The sequence below is a fragment of the Macaca mulatta genome, chromosome 7 (genome assembly GCF_049350105.2).
Source record: "Macaca mulatta isolate MMU2019108-1 chromosome 7, T2T-MMU8v2.0, whole genome shotgun sequence".
Taxonomy (NCBI): Eukaryota; Metazoa; Chordata; class Mammalia; order Primates; family Cercopithecidae; genus Macaca; species Macaca mulatta.
Window position 1 is genome coordinate 56,040,918 of NC_133412.1, and position 19,514 is coordinate 56,060,431.

The 19,514-nt window shown below is 58.4% G+C and overlaps 1 protein-coding gene across 1 annotated transcript; it reads left to right on the plus strand.

Moving 5' to 3' along the window:
• The first annotated feature begins 4,939 nt into the window (after window positions 1–4,939).
• Window positions 4,940–14,846, plus strand: LOC704796 (chondroitin sulfate proteoglycan 4-like). Its single transcript, XM_077938805.1, is given in 14 exon segments — window positions 4,940–5,036; window positions 5,423–5,685; window positions 6,942–7,232; window positions 7,234–7,295; window positions 7,297–8,596; window positions 8,598–9,617; window positions 11,192–11,586; window positions 11,588–11,654; window positions 11,960–12,136; window positions 13,762–13,827; window positions 13,830–13,962; window positions 14,062–14,196; window positions 14,342–14,508; window positions 14,661–14,846. Coding segments are annotated over 14 exon segments (4,359 nt in total).
• Window positions 14,847–19,514: the final 4,668 nt, after the last annotated feature.

The window sequence follows — 19,514 nt, forward strand, 5'->3', positions numbered from 1 at the left end:
GTGAGTGTCTCCCAGGCAGCCCACCCCGGCCAGCGATGAGCCATCTAGCCTGAGCCCTGGTGACCCCAATGTCATCACTGGGCAGGTTATGTGGTCCCCTTAGTCTGACCTTAAGTCTCCCATGTAACCTACCCCCTGGTAACCCTCAGAGTAACAGGTTGGGGGAAGGCGACAGTTCAGTGTGGGTGGCTGAGCCTGGGGGGTCTGCCGAGAGGAGGTTTGAGAGGGGCTGGCACCTGAGTAGGCACATCAGACAGCTTCTCCCTTGCCTGAGGAGCCCAGGGAGACCAATGTGCTGGGGAGGGAGCCTCCAGTTATGGCTCAGTATCCAGGGCCCACAGTGGGGCCAGACCGTGGACTCAGCACCCCCCCTCCTCGCTTGCCTTGCCGCCACACACATGTTTACACGTGACACTGACCCACACTCCTGCACACACACTCGTCCACGCCCCGCCTGCTGGCTCGAAAGTAGATTGCTGGCGGAAGAAAAATTGGGGAGTCCCTTGGAGGTGCAAGGGGAGGGGAACTGACCTGAGGTCTAGAGGGCCAGGTGACCTCAGGGAGGGTCTGCTGCTGGGGAAGCACACCTGGCCTGTCCATGCTCTCACACAGCTGGCATTCAGCCCCCAGGTGAGCCACGACCCCACCCCTGCCCCACCACACACACACCCATGAGGGGAGACAGACAGCCCTTCATCCTGGCCTTGGCCCTCCCAGAGCACCCCAGCCCACAGCCCCCTCAGACTCCCTCACCCCTGCCTGCCTAGACCCGGAGCCAGGATCTCCACCCATGGTGCTAAACCACAAGGGGCTATGGTGGAGAAGTTAGGCAAAGGGTGATGTGCCCAGGGACAGCCAGGATGGGGCAGAGGGAAGTGGGAGCCAAAGACAGAGCTAAGGAGAGACTAGGGGGAGCAGAGGCAGAGCACAGCAGCAGCAAAGGCCAGAGGTGAAGGAGAGATGGGAAGATGGGGCAGAGACAGGGATGGAGGTGGCCTCGCTCACCCCTGGGGCTTCTGAGGACTTAGGACAGAGCCCACAGCAGCCCTCAGCCTGGAAGAGGCATCTGTGCCTGAGACCTGGCCCTGGGCTGACTGGGGAAGGTGGGGCCCTGGCAGGGGGAAGCGGGCCTGAGGGGCAGAGATGCTCCCTTCACAGTGGCCCCTTCTCCCCAGAGCCTGGTGTCAGACAGAGGGCTGGGCGTCAGGATGGAAGCCTCAGGGGCCCATCCACACTCCTCCTAGCAGTGCCTCCAGGGAGCCCGGAGATGCCAGCGCAGCCCTTGCCCTGCCAGAGGAGGCTTGCTGGGGACCTTGACTGAGGTTTCCCCTAGCCCCTGAGAAGGGACTTGGGAGGGGAGGACACAGGCTTTTTCTGTGCCCCCAGGCCTAGGTCTCAGGAAGGATGGAGCCACCCCACCCTCAGGCCCAGACAGCAGTGCCCTGTTCATGAGGAGGAAGGGTGGGAAGCCTGAGGACATACCCACCTTTAGCAAACCTCTCTATGGGCGCCGAGCAGGAGGGGCAGGAACCCTCCAAGAACACACAGCCCCTTTCATGGAGCCAGGCCCAGCCAAGTAATGGCAGCGGGCAGCGAAGGGCAGGACAGGCCCAGGCACAATCATTGCTCTGTCCTGGCAGCTCCCGGCCCACACACGCACACACACACACAAACACACAGCCTTACTCAAACCCAAAGCACACCCCCAGCAGCCACCCACATGCTTGCGGGCACACACAAATACACATCTATTAATATACAGCCCTGGACGCTCACCGACGCACCTTCCAGAGAGAAGCCCATACACGCAGCACTTTTCCTGCCCCTCCCACGGGCCCCCAGACCTGTGGGGCATCCTGCTCCTCTCATGCCCAAGGCTTGGCACCTCCAGACACCCCACGCCATTAACCTTCTCCACATCCATATGGACAGCAAACTCCTAGACCAGGGAGGGACCCCCAGGACTAATCCCCAGAGTCAGGAGGGAGAAGAGGTGGGAGGGATGTGCCCATTTTACAGAATGGTGACACTGAGGCCTGAAGTGGGCCCCTTCTCCTGGCTCAGAGGGCAGCCCATGGAGCTGCTGTAGGTCTGGACTGGTGTTTTGATGAATCATGGGTCCTCTTGACCCAGGAGAGTCAAGGGCAGGTCCCATCCAGCCTGTGCCGATGTCTCCCCACAACCTCCTCCATTCCCCCCTCCCCCCAGGCAGGCGGCTGAGCCTGGCTTGACCCATTCTACTTTCCCCTCTACTTCTCTTCCTTCAAGTTAGTCAGATGCTCTATGGAGTGAGGGAGGAGAAACCCTCCCTGCCCCACCTGAGGGGGACCTGTGTACCCCTGCCAGTCTCTCACTTGGCCTTGCTGCTGTCCTCAGAGACTGCTGCTTCCTCCCTCTCTGTGACTGTACACCACTGTCACCTCCTCCAGGAAGTCTTCTGGATTGACTCCTAGCTTATTACATCTTTATCCTGCACACCCTCTCCATTCAAAGCCCCTCTTCAAATGCCCCCCATCCCCCACCACCTCCAAGACAGGGATTCTGGGTTTTTGCAACTGCAGCCCCTCAGAGAGCGTAAAAGGGGCAGAAAAATGGAGACTGGGAGGTGGGTGAAGTGGTGCTGTCAGAGTTTCCAAAGCCCTGGCCAGCAAGGCCTCAGAGGCCTCTGTTGGGATGGGGGGCTGCCTGGCTATGCGCTCCAGCAGCACAAGACAGCCTGTGTGAGCCCCTCCCACTCAGCCCCACAGGAAGTAGCAGGGTCCAGCCCCTCAATGGACCCATTCAGACCCCAGCGCTCTGGAAAGTACCTCTGCTTCCTGCCACCCTCCCACTCTAGCCAAACAGGCTCTACTGTCTTCTGCTGGGAGGGGGCTGCAGGCAGGCGGTTCAGTGGTTAGGGCCAACCATCTAATTCAGTTCCTGTCTGGCCCAGAGCCCTGACATTGACCAAGCCTTGGCTGGTCTACATATGCCTTTAGTGCAAGGGTGGTGTGATAGTTAATACTGACTGTCAACTTGATTGGGTTGAAGGGTGCAAAGTATTGATCCTGGGTGTGTCTGCGAGGGTGTTGCCAGAGGAGGTTAACATTTGAGTCAGTGGGCTGGGGAAGGCAGACCCACCCTTCATACTGGTGGGCACCATCTGATCAGCTGCCAGCGAATATAAAGCAGGCAGAAAAATGTGAAAATGCGAGACTGGCCCAGCCTCCCAGCCTACATCTTTCTCCCAGGCTGGACATGTCCTCCCCTCTAACATTGGACTCGAAGTTCTTCAGTTTTGGGACTCAGACTGGGTCTCCTTGCTCCTCAAGCTTGCAGACAGCCTATTGAGGGACCTTGTGATTGTGCAAGTTAGTACTTAATAAATTCCCCTTTATATATCTATATCTATATCTGTATCTATATCTGTATCTGTATCTGTATCTATATCTATGTCTACATCTATATCTACATCTATGTCTACATCTATATCTGCATCTATATCTACATCTATATCTATATCTATCTCCTATAACTTCTGTCCCTCTAGAGAACCCTGACTAACACAGGTGGGTAGGCGCAGGGAGATGTGCCCTTTTCCCCATGGGTGCTGGGTAGGTAAATGTTTAGCAATGGGCTTTCTTGGGGAGGGGGAACCCTGATTTGCAGTATTTGCCTCTTTTCCTGGTATAAATATTCTCACTATGGGTAGTATCACCTGGCTCTCAAAATTCCTGAACATTCAACAGTTGGCTCCTGACAGCTGCTGTGAGCCGCTCCAGCCGGTGGCGGTGGTGGCTCCATCCTGCAGGGCCGTGTGCCCCCACCCCTTGTGCTATGGCCTCCCTCACTTTAGTGTGCTGTGTTTTGCTCTAAGGAATCAATGTCTTTGCAGATAAGGCACCCCGGTAGGTGGCCGCCACCTGCAGTTCCCTGGTCTGTCCCTTGCTGGTACCGAGCTGTGCTGGGCCTGCTGAGCCTGCTGGGCCGCCTCCATGCAGATGGTCTGCAGGGCTCGCTTGATTCTCTTAGCTTCCCAGACAAGGTGCTGGTGTTGCCAGCAGTGCTGGCAGGAGGAGATAACTAGAGGGGATTTAACTCAGCCCAAGGGGTTTTTACGGATCTTTCTTGGACATCCTTCCCAGTGGGGCTGGCTGCCCTTAGGGTGTACAAATCTCCGACTCCTCCAATGGCTGAAGCTGCTTTCTCAGGCGGATGGCAGCTGGCTCAGGCTGGCCAGGGACCAGCGCATGTGGGGCTGGTGCCGGATCATCCCCATCAAGGCCGTCAGCCTGTGCTTGCTCTCGGGGTTTGAGGGAAACCCAAGAGGGATGAATCACCGTTTTTAACCCGTGTTTGTCTGTCCCCCAGCCCTGGACATCTGCAGGCAAAGTCAAAGTTATATTTGGCTTTTATCACCACAAAAGGCATAGACCAGAAATTGTGGCAGCGGGTTGGAAGTCAGGGAGGCTAATCTGGGGAAACTGCCTGGAGGAAGCAGCAATTCAAAAGAGGAGGAGTCCCGGTGTGGGACAGAATGGGCCTTGCATAGGAACCACTAACCCCAGGCAAGCCCAGGTATGGCCTTCTGCCTGGCGAGGCCCTCTTTGGTCTGCCCAGCAGACCCTCAGCCGTTCCCAGGCCCTGTCTTCAGCCTCAGCCTGCGTGGTGGCCTGGGGAAGTTGGGAGCTCAGCTGTTCTCATCCCTGGTTCCTTGGCCATGGTGGAAACAATGGGGCCGGATCTGACTGCTCATCGGGGACTGTGAATAGCTCTCCAGCAGGAAGCAATAGCAGGGTAATGGAGGAAGTGTGGGCCCACTTTGGTTTGACCCTGCACATGGTCTCCATCTGGCCTCAGAGCCTTTGCTCCTTCTCAGACTCAGTCCAATAAGCTCCCGCCCCCACCCTCAATGGCAGCTGGAAGGATGGCCTGAGAGAGAAGCGGGGATAGGTGGGCCATGCTGACACCTCCACCAGATCCCAGCCGTGGCCCCAGCCAATCCATGGAGGCGGGGCATGGCACGGCGGACACTGCACAGGAGCCCAAGCACAAGGGCACTTAGGAGAAGGAATCTGAGCAGGGATCAGTCTGGACTGGGGGTGATTCTCCAGAAACTCCATTCCTCGGGGCTGTGACCACCAAGCCAGGTGATCAGGCCAGTGATGTTTCCCTTTGGGGGGTAGGGGACCCAGACCCGGGAGGAAGACTCCTCTGGGGCCCAGGGGAGGTGAGTCAGAGCTGGCAAAGGCCTCTGGCTCCAGGAACCTCCAAGGAGGAGACCTGAGTTGCTGGGAATTTCTGGGTCTGATCTCCTGCAAAGTCAAGGTCTGGCTGGACACAAGGTGAGGCTGTGCCTTCTGGTGCCAGGACCAAGAAGATGCTGGGATCCAGGCAGTACTCACAGACAGCACCATATAGCAGAACCATGAGGGTGCGCCAGCATGGACCCCTTTCTTCAACCCACCGGTACCTCTTTGTGGCACCTCACCTCCTCCAGGCAAGCATCTGAGCCTGGACCACAGCTCCCTCTCTCACACAGCTTCCTTCTTCGGTGAGAACCACCTGGAGGTGCCTGTGGCCACAGCTCTGACCGACATAGACCTACAGCTGCAGTTCTCCACGTCCCAGCCCGAAGCCCTCCTTCTCCTGGCAGCAGGCCCAGCTGACCACCTCCTGCTGCAGCTCTACTCTGGACGCCTGCAGGTCAGCGACGTCCCCCTGGGATCCGGGCGGGATTCAGGGTGGGATTCCTTCTCTAGCTTTGAGTGAACCCCAGCTGGCTGTGTGACCTTGTGTAAGTCACTTTTATCTTAGGGTCTCAAGTTCTCCACTGTGGAATGGGCAGCAGCAGCCTAGAAATGGCAAATCCTTCATGAATTGGCTCTGCCCACTGGCTCCCTCCAACCATGTTTCCCACCACAAGCCCTTGCTGGCCCTTTGTGCTCTGACCGCACTGAACTGCTTTCAGTTCCCGGCCATCTTACAGTCGCTTGATGCCAGGCCTTTGGTCACCACACTCCTTCTGCCAGGTGCGTGCCTCACCCATTCCCTGCACATGCCTAACTCCAGCCTCTCCTTAAAGTCTCAGTGTGGACATCCCCTCCTCCTGGGCGAGGCCCCCTCCTGGGTCCCCACGACCCCTGTGCTTCCCTGTGGCACTACACCAATTTCTCTGCAGCACCACTGTCTGTCCACGACAGTAACAGCACCAGTACTGCCTCAGCTTCCTCATTTTTCCATTTCATCCTTCAAGACACCACAAGCTTTGTTAGTGAGGAGTCTTGTGGCTCTTTCTTGAGTCTTTTCCCAAACCATGAAGAGTTAAGAACCCAGGGTCTTATTCCAAATTTGTGCCAGGCTGGGTGCAGTGGCTCATGCCTATAATCCCACCACTTTGGGAGGCCAAGGCGGGAAGATCACTTGAGCCTGGGAGTTCAAGGCTGGCCTGAGCCACACAATGAGACCCTATCTCTATTTTTAAAAGAAAAAAAATTTGGGTCAGCCATCTCCTTCCACACCCCAGTAGGGAGAGGACTAGGGCTTGGCCAGTCTGCTGCTGTCATTGCATTCCCAGTTACCTATTTTTCTAGGGGTGAAATCTAGATTCCAAGACAATATTTCTGGCACCTCTCACTTGAGGAAAGAGGAGGAGAATTTACAAATCAGGTTGGATTTCGAGGAGAGCATCTTACCGTATGTCAGTTCCTTGTGGGCGAGGATCACATCTGATTCACATCACGGTCCCCAGAGCCCATCCAGGCCTGGCCCAGAGTCCCTTTGGTGAGTGTTTGGAGGATGAGTAAAGAGATGGCAGGATGGCAAGAGGAGTGGCACCAGAGGCCCTCATCCTAGGTTTTCCACTCTGGGGCCCCAAGTGTGGGGAACGCACTATGCTTTTATAAGGGAAATGATGGATTCAAAAGTCTGTTCCCCATCTCCCACTCCCCATCCCTCTTAAGGTCAGATTTGTCCTGAGCCAGGAGGAGCTGAAGCTGCAGACCCCAGCAGAGAAGCTGCTGAGTGACTCCTTTGCCCATACTATGGTGCTGAGTGTCCTAGAGGGCTGGGCCACATTGTCAGTTGATGGATTTCTGAACGCCTCCTGTACAGTCCCAGGAAACCCCATAGAGGTCCCCTATGGGCTCTTTGTTGGGGGTACTGGGAGCCTTGGCCTGCCCTACCTGAGGGGAAGCAGCCGACCCCTGAGGGGTTGCCTCCATGCAGCCACCCTCAATGACTGCAGCCTCCTCAGAGCTGCTCAAATCCCAGGTGCTGTTCAGCGTGACCCGAGGGGCACGTGACGGTGAGCTCAAGCCCCGGTGCCCAGGCACAAAAAATGTTCACCCTTCTGGACGTGGTGAACCGCAAGGCCCGCTTCATCCACGATGGCTCTGAGGACACCTCCGACCAGCTGGTGCTGGAGGTGTCAGTGACGGCTCGGGTGCCTCTGCCTTCATGCCTGCGGAGGGGCCAAACTGACCTCCTGCCCATCCAGGTCAACCCTGTCAATGACCCTCCCCGCATCGTCTTCCCACATGGCAGCTTCATGGTGATCCTGGAACACACACAGAAGCCGCTGGGGCCCGAGGTTTTCCAGGCCTATGACCCAGACTCTGCCTGTGAGGGCCTCACCTTCCAGTTCCTCGGCACCCCCTCTGGCCTCCCTGTGCAGCGCCGAGACCAGCCTGGGGAGCCAGCAACCGAGTTCTCCTGCCAGGAGTTGAAGGCCGGCAGCCTAGTCTGTGTCCACCGCGGTGGCCCTGCACAGGACTTGACATTCCGGGTCAGCGATGGACTGCAGGCCAGCCCCCCGGCCACGCTGAAGGTGGTGGCTGTCCGGCTGGCCATACAGATCCACCGCAGCAAGGCCCAAGGCCCTGCCATGCCCATCTTGCCCGCCAACCTGTCGGTGGAGACCAATGCCGTGGGGCAGGATGTGAGCGTGCTGTTTCGCGTCACCAGAGCCCTGCAGTTTGGGGAGCTGCAGAAGCAGGGGGCAGGTGGGGTGGAGGGTGCTGAGTGGTGGGCTACACAGGCGTTCCACCAGCGGGATGTGGAGCAGGGCCGCATGAGGTACCTGAGCACCGACCCACAGCACCACACAGAGGACACCGTGGAGAACCTGGCCCTGGAGGTGCAGGTGGGCCAGGAGATCCTGAGCAATCTGTCCTTCCCAGTGACCATCCAGAGAGCCACCGTGTGGATGCTGCAGCTGGAGCCACTGCACACTCAGAACACCCAGCAGGAGACCCTCACCACAGCCCACCTGGAGGCCACCCTGGAGGAGGCAGGCCCAAGCCCCCCAGCCTTCCACTATGAGGTGGTTCAGGCTCCCAGAAAAGGCAACCTTCAACTTCAGGGCACGAGGCTGTCAGATGGTCAGGGCTTCACCCAGGATGACATACGGGCTGGCCGGGTGACCTATGGGGCCACGGCACATGCCTCGGAGGCAGTCGAGGACACCTTCCGTTTCCGTGTCAGAGCTCCGCCATATTTCTCCCCACTCTATACCTTCCCCATCCACATTGGTGGTGACCCAGATGCGCCCGTCCTCACCAATGTCCTCCTCGTGGTGCCTGAGGGTGGTGAGGGTGTCCTCTCTGCTGACCACCTCTTTTGTCAAGAGTCTCAATAGTGCCAGCTACCTCTATGAGGTCATGGAGTGGCCCCGCCATGGGAGGTTGGCTTGGCGTGGGACACGGGACAAGACCACTATGGTGACATCCTTCACCAATGAAGACCTGTTGCGTGGCCGGCTGGTCTACCAGCATGATGACTCCGAGACCACATAAGATGATATCCCATTTGTTGCTACCCACCAGGGTGAGAGCAGTGGTGACATGGCCTGGGAGGAGGTACGGGGAGTCTTCCGGGTGGCCATCCAACCCGTGAATGACCACGCCCCTGTGCAGACCATCAGCCGCGTCTTCCATGTGGCCCGGGGTGGGCGGCGGCTGCTGACTACAGACGACGTGGCCTTCAGCGATGCTGACTCGGGCTTTGCTGACGCCCAGCTGGTGCTGACCCGCAAGGACCTCCTCTTTGGCAGTATCGTGGCCGTGGATGAGCCCACGCGGCCCATCTACCACTTCACCCAGGAGGCCTCAGAAAGAGGCGAGTCCTGTTCATGCGCTTGGGCTGATCATGGCTGGATCTAGCTGCAGGTGTCTGATGGGCAACACCAGACCACTGCGCTGCTGGAGGTGCAGGCCTCGGAGCCCTACCTCCTTGTGGCCAACGGCTCTGGCCTTGTGGTCCCTCAAGGAGGTCAGGGCACCATTGACACAGCTGAGCCCCACCTGGACACCAACCTTGACATCTGCAGTGGTGATGAGGTGCACTACCATGTCACAGCCGGCCCTCGCTGGGGGCAGTTGCTCTGGGCCACTCAGCCAGCCACAGCCTTCTCCCAGGAGGACCTGCTAGACGGGGCCATTCTCTACGGCCTCAATGGCAGCCTCAGAACCTGTGACACCCTGATCTTCTCAATGGAAGTGGGGCCAGTGCACACGGATCCCATGCTACAAGTGACCATTGCCCTAGAGGGCCCACTGGCCCCACTGAAGCTGGTCCGGCACAAGAAGATCTATGTCTTCCAGGGAGAGGCAGCTGAGATCAGAAGGGACCAGCTGGAGGTGGTGAGCGGTGGTGTGGGCCAGGTAGAGGGCCTCCGGCCCAGCTTCCATGCCAGGTACACATGTGACTTGGGCTGTGGCTGTGGTGGTCCCAGTTGCATGTGTGCACAGGTCTCAGATGTGCTCCCGTATATGTTGTGCTCCCAAGAGTTTCTGGGGAGCTTGCTGTACACCCATCCTCCTGGGAGTTGTGTGTGCCTCCAGAGTTCATGTCCACTCGTGTCCAAGGTGTGGCTGAGCATGCAGATTCCCGGGCCCCACCAAGCCCTACTGAATCTCTGAAGTGGAGCCCAAGAATCTGCATTGCAGTCAGTTTCCTGGGAGGGCATCACGGGTCCTGAACTTTGGGGATTGCTGGCCATGGAGACAGGTGGCTGCTCTTCAGATCCACATGTTCCCCGCTATTTTCTCAGAGCCCAGACCAGGACTAGGAGGGTCTGTCAAGGGCTTCTACCCACCCAGGAACCCCACAGAGCAGCCACGGGCCCTCCAGCAGGCTCACTCCAGCAGGACTTGCCCTGTGACCTCAGGCCAGTCCTTGCCCGCTCAGCCTTACTCTCCCACACTACTAATTTCGGAGACCCTTCTGGTCTGCATGTCTGGAGCTTGAGGCTGACAGTGAGCCAGTAGATCTGGCATCAGGAAGGCCTTCCGGAAGGAGGCAGTGTTTGGGCCGGGCTCTGAAGAGCACAGGCCATTGGTAGCAGAGAATGGGGAGTGGTATTCCAGGCAGGAGGAACATTCTGGGGAAAGGCATAGAACAGGAATGTGAGTTTGGGGGTGGTTTAGCCTCTTGTGACTGGCCCATCAGGTGAGGAAGCCCATGTGGCCTTTGGGGCATGAGCTCCATAGGGCCTGGGCTGAAGGTGGCTGTGCCTCCAGGAGGGGTGGGGCAGGGCGCCCTCTGATGGTCCTGGATGGTAATAACAGGGGCTGGGGAGGCACTGCCTGCAAACCAGCCACAGACCTGAGCAGATCTTCAGCAGGGGGGCGTGTGTGTGTGTGTGTGTGCACGCGCATATGTACATGTGTGACTGCGTCAGCGTATGATGAACTTGTGTGTCTGTGTCACTGAGTCTGGGGATATGTGATTATGCACCTCCCCGGGGGAGTGCATCTCAAGCTGTGTGACTGACCCCCTGTAACCGTGTGTAGGGTGGGTATTAACATGTGACCAGCAGCCAGGGGCAACCCAATGAAACCCCATCTCTACACAAAAAATTTAAAATTAGCCGGGCATGGTGGCACGTGCCTGTGGTCACAGCTACTTGGGAGACTGAGGTGGGAGGATCCCTTGAGTCTAGGAGGTTGAGGCTGCAGGGAGCCATGATTGCGCCACTGCACTCCAGCCTGGGTGAGAGTGAGACTGTCAAAAAACAAAAAATGTGACCAGCTGCATGTCTAGCTGCTGTGTGTGTGAACCCACATGTGTGTTTGTGTGTGTAAATGAGCAGTGGTATCTGGAAGAATAAGTGGGGCAAGATCAAGTCTGTTCTGGCTGCTTAGAGCCACAATGGCCCCTCAGAGGCTGCCTCTGTGGCCCCCTGTGAGTCCTCATGACCTCTGTTAACCAGGCAGCCCAGGAGGCAGTGCCGCTGGCAGACATTGTATTCTCAGTGAAGAAGCCACCGAGTGCCGGCTACCTGGTGATGGTGTCTCGTGGCGTCTTGGCAGATGAGCCACCCAGCCTGGACCCCGTGCAGAGCTTCTCCCAGGAGGCAGTGGATGTGGGCAGGGTCCTGTACCTGCACTCCCGCCCTGAGGCCTGGAGCGATGCCTTCTCACTGGATGTGCCCTTGGGCCTGGGTGCTCCCCTCAAGGGTGTCCGCGTGGAGCTAGAGGTGCTGCCTGCTGCCATCCCACTGGAGATGCAAAACTTCAGTGACCCCGAGGGTGGCAGCCTCACCCTGGCCCCTCCACTGCTCTGTGTCACCGGGCCCTACTTCCCCACTCTCCTCACCCTCGGCCTGGCATGGGGCCCTGCAGAAGGAGGACGGACCTCAAGCCAGGACCCTCAGCGCCTTCTCCTGGAGAGAGGTACAGCTGTGAGAGAGGCCCAGGGACTGCAGCCCAGCTCTGGGGGCAGAATGGAGGGAGCCCTGGGGACTCGCAGTGTGGGGGTTATACACAGAGAGGAGATGGGGAGTCACATTTCAGAAGCACCTGTGCTTTAAATACTGTATCTCCTTTCTTCCTCACAGCTCCTCTGGGAGCCAGAACTTATGGTCCCCATTTTCCACCAATGGAAGCTGAAGCCCTAAAAGAGTCAGTCTCCTCCTGTACCCAAAGGCAGGACATGAAGGGTGCTGCTGGGGCCTGACTAGCCCTGGGCCTGTCCGTAGGTGGAAGAGCAGCTGATCCGCTACGTGCACGACGGGAGCGAGACACTGACAGACAGTTTTGTCCTGATGGCTAACGCCTCCGAGATGGGCTGCCAGAGCCATCCTGTGGCCTTCACTGTCACCGTCCTGCCTGTCAATGACCAACCCCCCGTCCTCACTACAAACACAGGCCTGCAGGTGAGAGTATTCCCGGCACCATCCCCCATGTCTGCTTCGAGAAAGAGGCCAGCGTCCCCTACTTCCCAGCACAGAGCTCCCCCTGTCTGAGCCTCAGTTTCCTCCTCTGCAAAATGGGGACGCTGCCGCATGCCTCACGGGGTTGTTGGAAGGAGAGTTGTGAGATTGTGCTGAAACGGAACACAGGTGGGAGGTTTTGTCATGGACACTTGCAGGTAAGTTAGGCAGACTTCTGAGCGGCCATGGGTGGCTCTGCTGTTCCTTCTCCTGTGGCTCAGGACCAGAACTCCTGACAGAATCACTTACAAGCCCGTAAGGGCAGGTGTCAGGGCAGGAGCCAATAAGCTTCCCACCTTCATCCCAGCAAGTGAAGGCCACGGCTTGGCTCCCCAAACTCCTGCCCCTTGTGCCACAGCAGAGCAGGGCCCCCATTTGGCAGGAACCCAGGGCCCAGACATGGGGTGGAACTTCTCCATGCTTGTGAAAGTAGTTCTGGTAGAACAGAAAGGGCATGGCTTCACTAAGCTCACATGGCAGGGCTTTGAATGCCGGCTTCTGGGGTGCATCCTCTGCGGTCAGCGAGAGTCACTGAAGGTTCCACAGGAGAGTTGACTTGGGCTGTCTTTGACATGGGGCGCTGAGGAGGGCTTTGGTGGTCTAGGATGTGCCCATAGGGGGTGGCCTCATGGTGCGGAGGTCACAGGAGAGTGGAACACAGTGCTCTGGAACCACAGGCCAGGACGGCTGTGTGGCAGCGCGGCCACCAGGTGGTGCCATCGTTTTTGCTCCGGGAGCCCTGCAATGGGGCCCTGCTCCCCACATTATGGCCCTTCCTGCCAAGGCTCAGCCTGAGGGCTCCCTGGGGCCGGGGCAGGGAGCCCAGGAATGCCAGAAGGCTCTGTTTCCCGGGCATGTGACTCCCACTGCAACTCTGCCTGCAAGTAATTGACCCACCAAGACTGGTACCAGGACCTCAGGAACAGGCGCCTGCTCTGCTTGCAAGTGGGAGACCTGAAAAAGGGTCCCCTTCACCCAACATGAGGAGGGCCCGTAACTGCTCTGGAAGCACCTGGGCCCATCGCAGCGCTGATTCTGTGCTGCAGAACATACCAACCATCAGCCCCCCACTCTCCGTGCCACCCACCCCTCCCTCAGCCGGAGGGAGGGCCCGTTTCTAAAATCACCATTCCCACCTGTGCCCCACCCTGGCCAGGCACACACGGAGGCTCTGAAAGGAGACCCCTGCCCCACCAGTGAGACAGATTAAGGAGCACTGTGGGTCAGCGTTGGGGATTTCTGGGGGTGAGAACTTGGTGAGGGTAAGAACAGGGGCCTTCTTGGGTAGGGGACACAAGCTGGCCTTGAGGGACACACAGGACTAGGGCAGATGGAGAGCAAGGAGGCTGGGCCTGGAGGGTGACCTTCCCTGGGGCCTTCCCTGGGGTGACAGGGAAGGTGAATGTGGGGAGGGCCCTTTGTGCAGGGGAGCCAGAGCAGTGCCAGCCTCGATGCCACCTGAGGGCCTGAGCCACAGCAGAGTTGGAACCCTGGTGGCAGCCCAGAGCCGGGGAGGAAGGGGTGGGTGAGCAGGGCAAGGCAGAAGCTTCACAGGCCTGTGTTCCCAGATGTGGGAGGGGGCCACTGTGCCCATCCCTGCGGAGGCCCTAAGGAGCATGGACAGTTACTCTGGGCCCCTGAGCATCTGGTTTACACCATTGAGCAGCCCAGCAAAGGGCGGGTAGTGCTGTGGGCAGCGCCGGGCACCAAGGTGCACAGCTTCACGCAGGCCCAGCTGGACGGCAGGCTCGTGCTGTTCTCACACAGTGGTGGGTGCTGAGGGCTGGGCCCTGGGTTCCTGCTGCTTGCAGGGGTGCCCTGAGATGAGGAGCCAGCTCAGGCCAGCCGGACCCAATGACTGTCCTCAGGAGCCCTGGATGGAGGCATCCACTTGAGCTTCTCTGACGACAAGCACACTTCCTCTGGACGCTTCTTCCGAGTGATGGCCCAGAAGCAAGTGCTCCTCTCGCTAGAGGGCAGCTGGACACTGACTGTCTGCCCAGGTGGGTGTGCTGATTGTGGGCATTCCGGGGTGTGCCAGGAGCTGGGGCAGAGCTGAGGGTGGTGCGCCAGGGTCACGCTGCCTCTCTGCAGACACAGGCCTGGGCCTGGATCTCAAAGGGTGATGGCCCCTTTTGCATCTGGAAGGGTCCGTCCAGCCACTCAGCAGCCAGAGCCTCAGAGCCAGCTCCAGCGCAGGCACTGACCCCCAGCTCCTGCTCTACAGTGTGGTCCTGGGCCCCCAGCTAGGCCAGCTGTTCCATGCCTAGCAGGACAGCACAGGGGAGGCCCTGGTGAACTTCATTCAGGCAGAGGTAAGGTCCCCACTCTGCAGCCACCACTCAGACACCCCCAGCCTCAAATGGCCACTGTGCCATGGACATCACGTGGACATGGGTGCAGGCTCCAGCATCACTAGCAGCAGACGCTCCCGGTCCTGCCATGGTCCAGGCCCAGGCTCCTCCAGGAGCCACCAGGCTGGCAGGGCAAGTTCATGTTCCCAGAAGGAGGGAGAAGGATGCAGAAAGTCAGGGATACAGGGCCCTACAGCAGGGCTGGGGTTTTGGAGTGTGTCTTCCAGAAGGAAGCTACAGCCGGACCCAAGGGTACCGAGAGGGGGCACCATGTGGGGGCACTAGTGGCACCCCAGTAGCTTGGTCCAGAGGGGCAGTGCTTGGTCAAGAGGGATGGAGTTGGAGGTGAAGCAGCTGCTGGGCCTGTGGGCAGAGGCGTGAGCCTGGGGCTCGGGTCAGGTGCCAGCCAGAGGCAGAGTGGATCCTAGGGGCAGATGAGCTGATGAAAGGCAGCTGAGTCGGCCAAGAGGGTGAAGCCACGGTTCATCCGTCCTGGTAGCTTCAGAGACCACCAGGAAGAACTAGAGCTCTCAGCCATGGGTAGCAGCAGACTCTGTGATAACTGTGCCATGGGGGCCAGCCCAGTCATCGCTTAAACGAACACCTCTTCCCGAAGGCAGAACAGGAGTTGTTCCATAGCAGGGCAGAGTGGCGCAGACCCTTCCGTGGGCCATCCTGGGCAGGTGGTGCAACTGATGCCCCTGCCAGGAGGCTGCATGGGCATCTGGAACCAGCACATGATCACAGTGAGTTCTGGGTAGGGAGCGGTCTTGTGGGGGGCAGAGCTGACTCTGTCACTCAGGAGCCATGGCACGCGGTACTGCCCCAAGTACCTCCAGAGGGGTCTGGCTGGCTGGTCCCCCTTCCAGCCCTCAAAAATGGCACAGCCCACCCCTAGCCCCCTTTCCAAGCTCCCTTGCTTGGGCAGGGACCTCCTGAGCCTGGCACTCTCCCTCCTGAGAGGCACAGATGGTATTCAGCAAATGCAAAGCAGAGGTTTCTTGGGCCTCTCACATCAACACCTCCCAGGCCAGGTTCTGTATTTCCCTGGAGCCCCACTCCTGCTATGGCCCCCTCCCCACAATGAGATATTCATCAGGCTGGTGTCTACAGCTGCTGCATACCCTCGGTTGCTGGGAGCTTTTGTCAAGAATGCACAGGAATGGGGAGGGCACGGGAGCCAGCCATCAGCAACCCTCGTGCACTCTATAGTCCCATGTTACTCAGAGCTTCCCCATGCCCCAGCAATATGAAGGACTAGACTGAATGGGCACCAGGGTACCAGGCTGGCAGTGCCACAAAGGCAAGTGGGGAAGAGGCTACATGGGCTATCTGGCCCACTCAGGGAGGAGGGCAGGACTGGGGATTGTCTTGACAGCAGCCCTGTCCCACAACACTGAACTGGGCAGGGAAGGGGTCAGATGTTCCCCTGACATGGGACTGGATTCCAGAGCATCGGACCTGGATGCCAGAACCGGCCCTCTCCTTCCAAGGCACTGGGACCATGGATGCCAGAGCCACGTGTGGCTGAGGGCTGGCAGAGCCTACCCCCAGGGAGCGCTGAGTCCCGGAGGTGGTCATTTTTGGGGAGGGGGCTATGGAGCTCATCCCACCTGCCCCCTTCTTTCCAGCACTTACATGGCGCTTCCCTCTATTTTCACTCTTGGCGGCCGCCCCACCCATTGCATTCCTCCTCCTTCTCGCTGTCCTCCATCCTCCATTCCCTCCAACTCCTCTCCCAGCCCCTGGGGAGCCTACCTCAGGTCAGAGAGCCTGAACCCTGAGATACGCTGGGTGTGTGGATTTCCTTCAGCTACCCTGATGTCCCCACTTCCAAGTCCTGACTCCTTTGAGCCATCCCAGGGGGTGTCCAGCCTCTGGACCACAGGAGCAGAGACCAGGCTGTGATTGCGTGACCATCAAGGTTTGTGATGTGTGTGACACATCACATGAGTGTGAGAGTGTGAGAATGGCACCAAGCCTGGGCTAGGACAGAAGCAGTTGGGTAAGGAGCCTGGGGGCCATGAGCAATCTGATTTTTTATCCACCACCCCCCCCCCCACCCTACCCAGTCTAAACCAATGTGATAGGGGTGGCTGCCGGGGAAGGGATGGGAGTGTCTGAAGCCCACTCCCATTCCCAAGGATTTCTAAGGAAAAGCATTCTACATCCTCTGGCTTGAACTTGTTGACCCATGGCCCTCTTTCAAGGACATTCACTCTGATTCCCAGTGTGCCCTGTTTACTGGCCATGTTCTCTAAGGAAAACAATAGCATCTGTTTTTGTTTCCAAATGGCTGGAGAGTGGGGCTGTGGGTCCAGCGCCCATAAACCAAAATGAGGCAGGGATTGGGGCTTGCCCTAGGATGTGGTAATGACCAACGGAGATGGGTAGAGGCAAGCAGTGCAGTATTGGGCAAAAGCACTGGACTGGGAGTCCAGAGATGCTGCTTCACCCTGGGACTTCAGGCAAGTCCCTTTCCCTTCCAGAGCCTCAGCATCCTTTCTATCAAATGATTTCTTTCTGCCTTTCTCCCAGGGTGTCTGTGGGGATCAAGGGAGACAGTGGTCATAGGGATACTGTGTTAACTGCAGATGCGGCTGTAGGAGCACTTTGCTAACTACCAACGTGAGTTCAGACTCTTCAGGGTATTTGGCACCCAGGTCTGTGGTGAGGTGTGACATATGGGATGTAAGGTTTGATGTCTGCTCCAACTCTAGTCTTACTAACGCAAGCAAAACATTTGGCAAGTCATGACCCTGCCTTGGGGAAAAGGGCAGTCTGGGAGAGAGCTTCTTCAAGGCAGCCTGGCTTCAATGCAGTCCGGGGCATGACTGAGATAGGCTTATGTGATGAGGAATTGGAGGGTGTCTGGGTAAAGAGCTGCAGTGTGGGCAGAGGTTTAGTGTGGGACTCACTGAGGACACCCACTGGCCAAAGCAAGGAACAGAGACAGAATGAGAAAGAGCTCTGTGGGGACGGCGGAGCATAGGGTGGAGAACTTCAAAGTCCGAAGAGTATGACTTGTTGGGGCTCAATGCTGTAGGCAGTAGGGAGCCATGGAAGGCTCTTAGGTGGAGAAATGGCAGCTGAACATTAGCGAGCAAGCGCTGTCTCCATGAGCAGCATGGATGGTCCTCTGAGCATGCCAGCATGAGTGTGCAGGGAGCTGGTGCAAATGCCTCTGTGTGTGGGTGAGCTTCTGTGTTGTGACTCTGCCCATGTGTGTGCTTCAGTGTGCCGAGTGGCTGCATGCCCCAGATCTGTGCTGCACGTGCCAGCCAGTGAGGGTACTGGGCACTGGGAGGTGGCAGGGAAGGAGGCGTATGCGTGTTGTGGGCATGTGTGTTAGTGTGTGCATGCCGGCAGTGGGGCCTCATAGCATGTGTGTGCACACCCCGGCATGTGCGTGTGTGTGTCCCCCAACCCCAGGCCTGCCCCACCCATGCATGTGAGCTGCCATGTTGATTTGATGCTGTCTTTCAGCCACTATCAGTGGCTCCTGAGGAGCATCAGCCATGGTAGGTACATGCCTCGCCGCCTGCTGCATGAATGGTGTTACCGCCCCACTGCACCAGCTCCACACAGGGGCACACCTGGGACCTCAGATCCAGGCTCCCTGCCCCTCCTTTCTGGAGCTGCAGATTTGCTCTTTCCTCTTTCTGTCCTCGTGCTGTGGCTCTCTCACCTCCCTTCCCTGTGAGCCATGGGACTCAGCACCACTGCCCATGGCCTCCATGGCTGAGCCTGGGGGCTCTTGGAACAGGCTCCATGCCCAAGCTGGCAGACATGGGTGCTCTCTGGAGCCATCAGAGAGGGCATAGAGCCCATGGTTTATGGTGTAGGGGCTGGGAGCTTGGAGGGCATTGTGTGGGGCTGGACTCTGAGGAGGCCAGAGGTCTAGGAACGTCATCCTGGGCACACCATACCTGTCATGCAGTCTGAGTCATGCTGCCAGGGCAGGGCATCCAGCTCCCAGCCTGGGAGTGCCGAGAGCCGAATCCACTGCAGAGCAGCGGTGATAGTCAGGGTCCCACCTCCTCTATCTGTTGGCAATCCAGTGGTGATCTAGGATAAAACCTTAAAGTCCCATACACATGGTCATCCCACAACACACCTCACAGGCCAGGCGGGGACACACAGCCCCCTTCCCATCCTCCCGGGTACCATCATAGCTGCTAGCATGTGACCGAAGGCAGGGTCCCTGGCCCCCGCTGAAGCATTACCACAGGCCAGCAGGCTCACACAACTTGGCCTGTTGCTTCTAGGGGTCTCCTGTGCTATTCAGCCAAGGGGATCACAGTGCCTGCTGGCCCAGCTGACCTCCGCCTAGTGAACACACCTGCCTCTCCTGCCATGGACTCTCCCTCTTCTGCTTTTCCCAGCAGGAAGGGCCCAGCCTCACCTACGAAACCTGTAGCATTCCCACCCAGCAACCAGCTGGGGCTCCCCTCTTAAGACTTACAAGTCTATGGCCAGTGGCATCCAGCTACCTGCCCTCCCTGCCTTCCCCAGGCTCCCTTCAGAGGACCCTGGTCTTTCTGACCACTCAAAGGGGCCTCTGGCACACACTCCAGCCATCCATCCCTTATAGCTTCACCATTTTGGTTCAAGCAGTGTTCCTTATCAGGCCAGGTGGCAGTTGGGTGGGGCTCCCCAAGCAAGAGGTGGCCCTGGCCAGTGGGTTGGAAGACAGGGTGACCAGAGAAGAGAGAAGCCCAAGGGGGCTGAGCATTGGTCTGAACTGTGGGTGCACTGCCTGTGTGCCATGGGTGAGGCCAGCGTATGTGGGCTGGGGAGGGCTGCCACAGCCCCAGGCACTACCTGTGAAGCTCTGGCTCCTCCCTCCATCTTCCTCCCCTTTCCCTTCTGGCCCCTCTTTTCTAGGAACCTTTGCCACACCCGCACCTGTGCCCTCCCCTCCCTGGCCCTCCCACAGCTCCTGTGGCGCACCAGTGCTCTGCGCT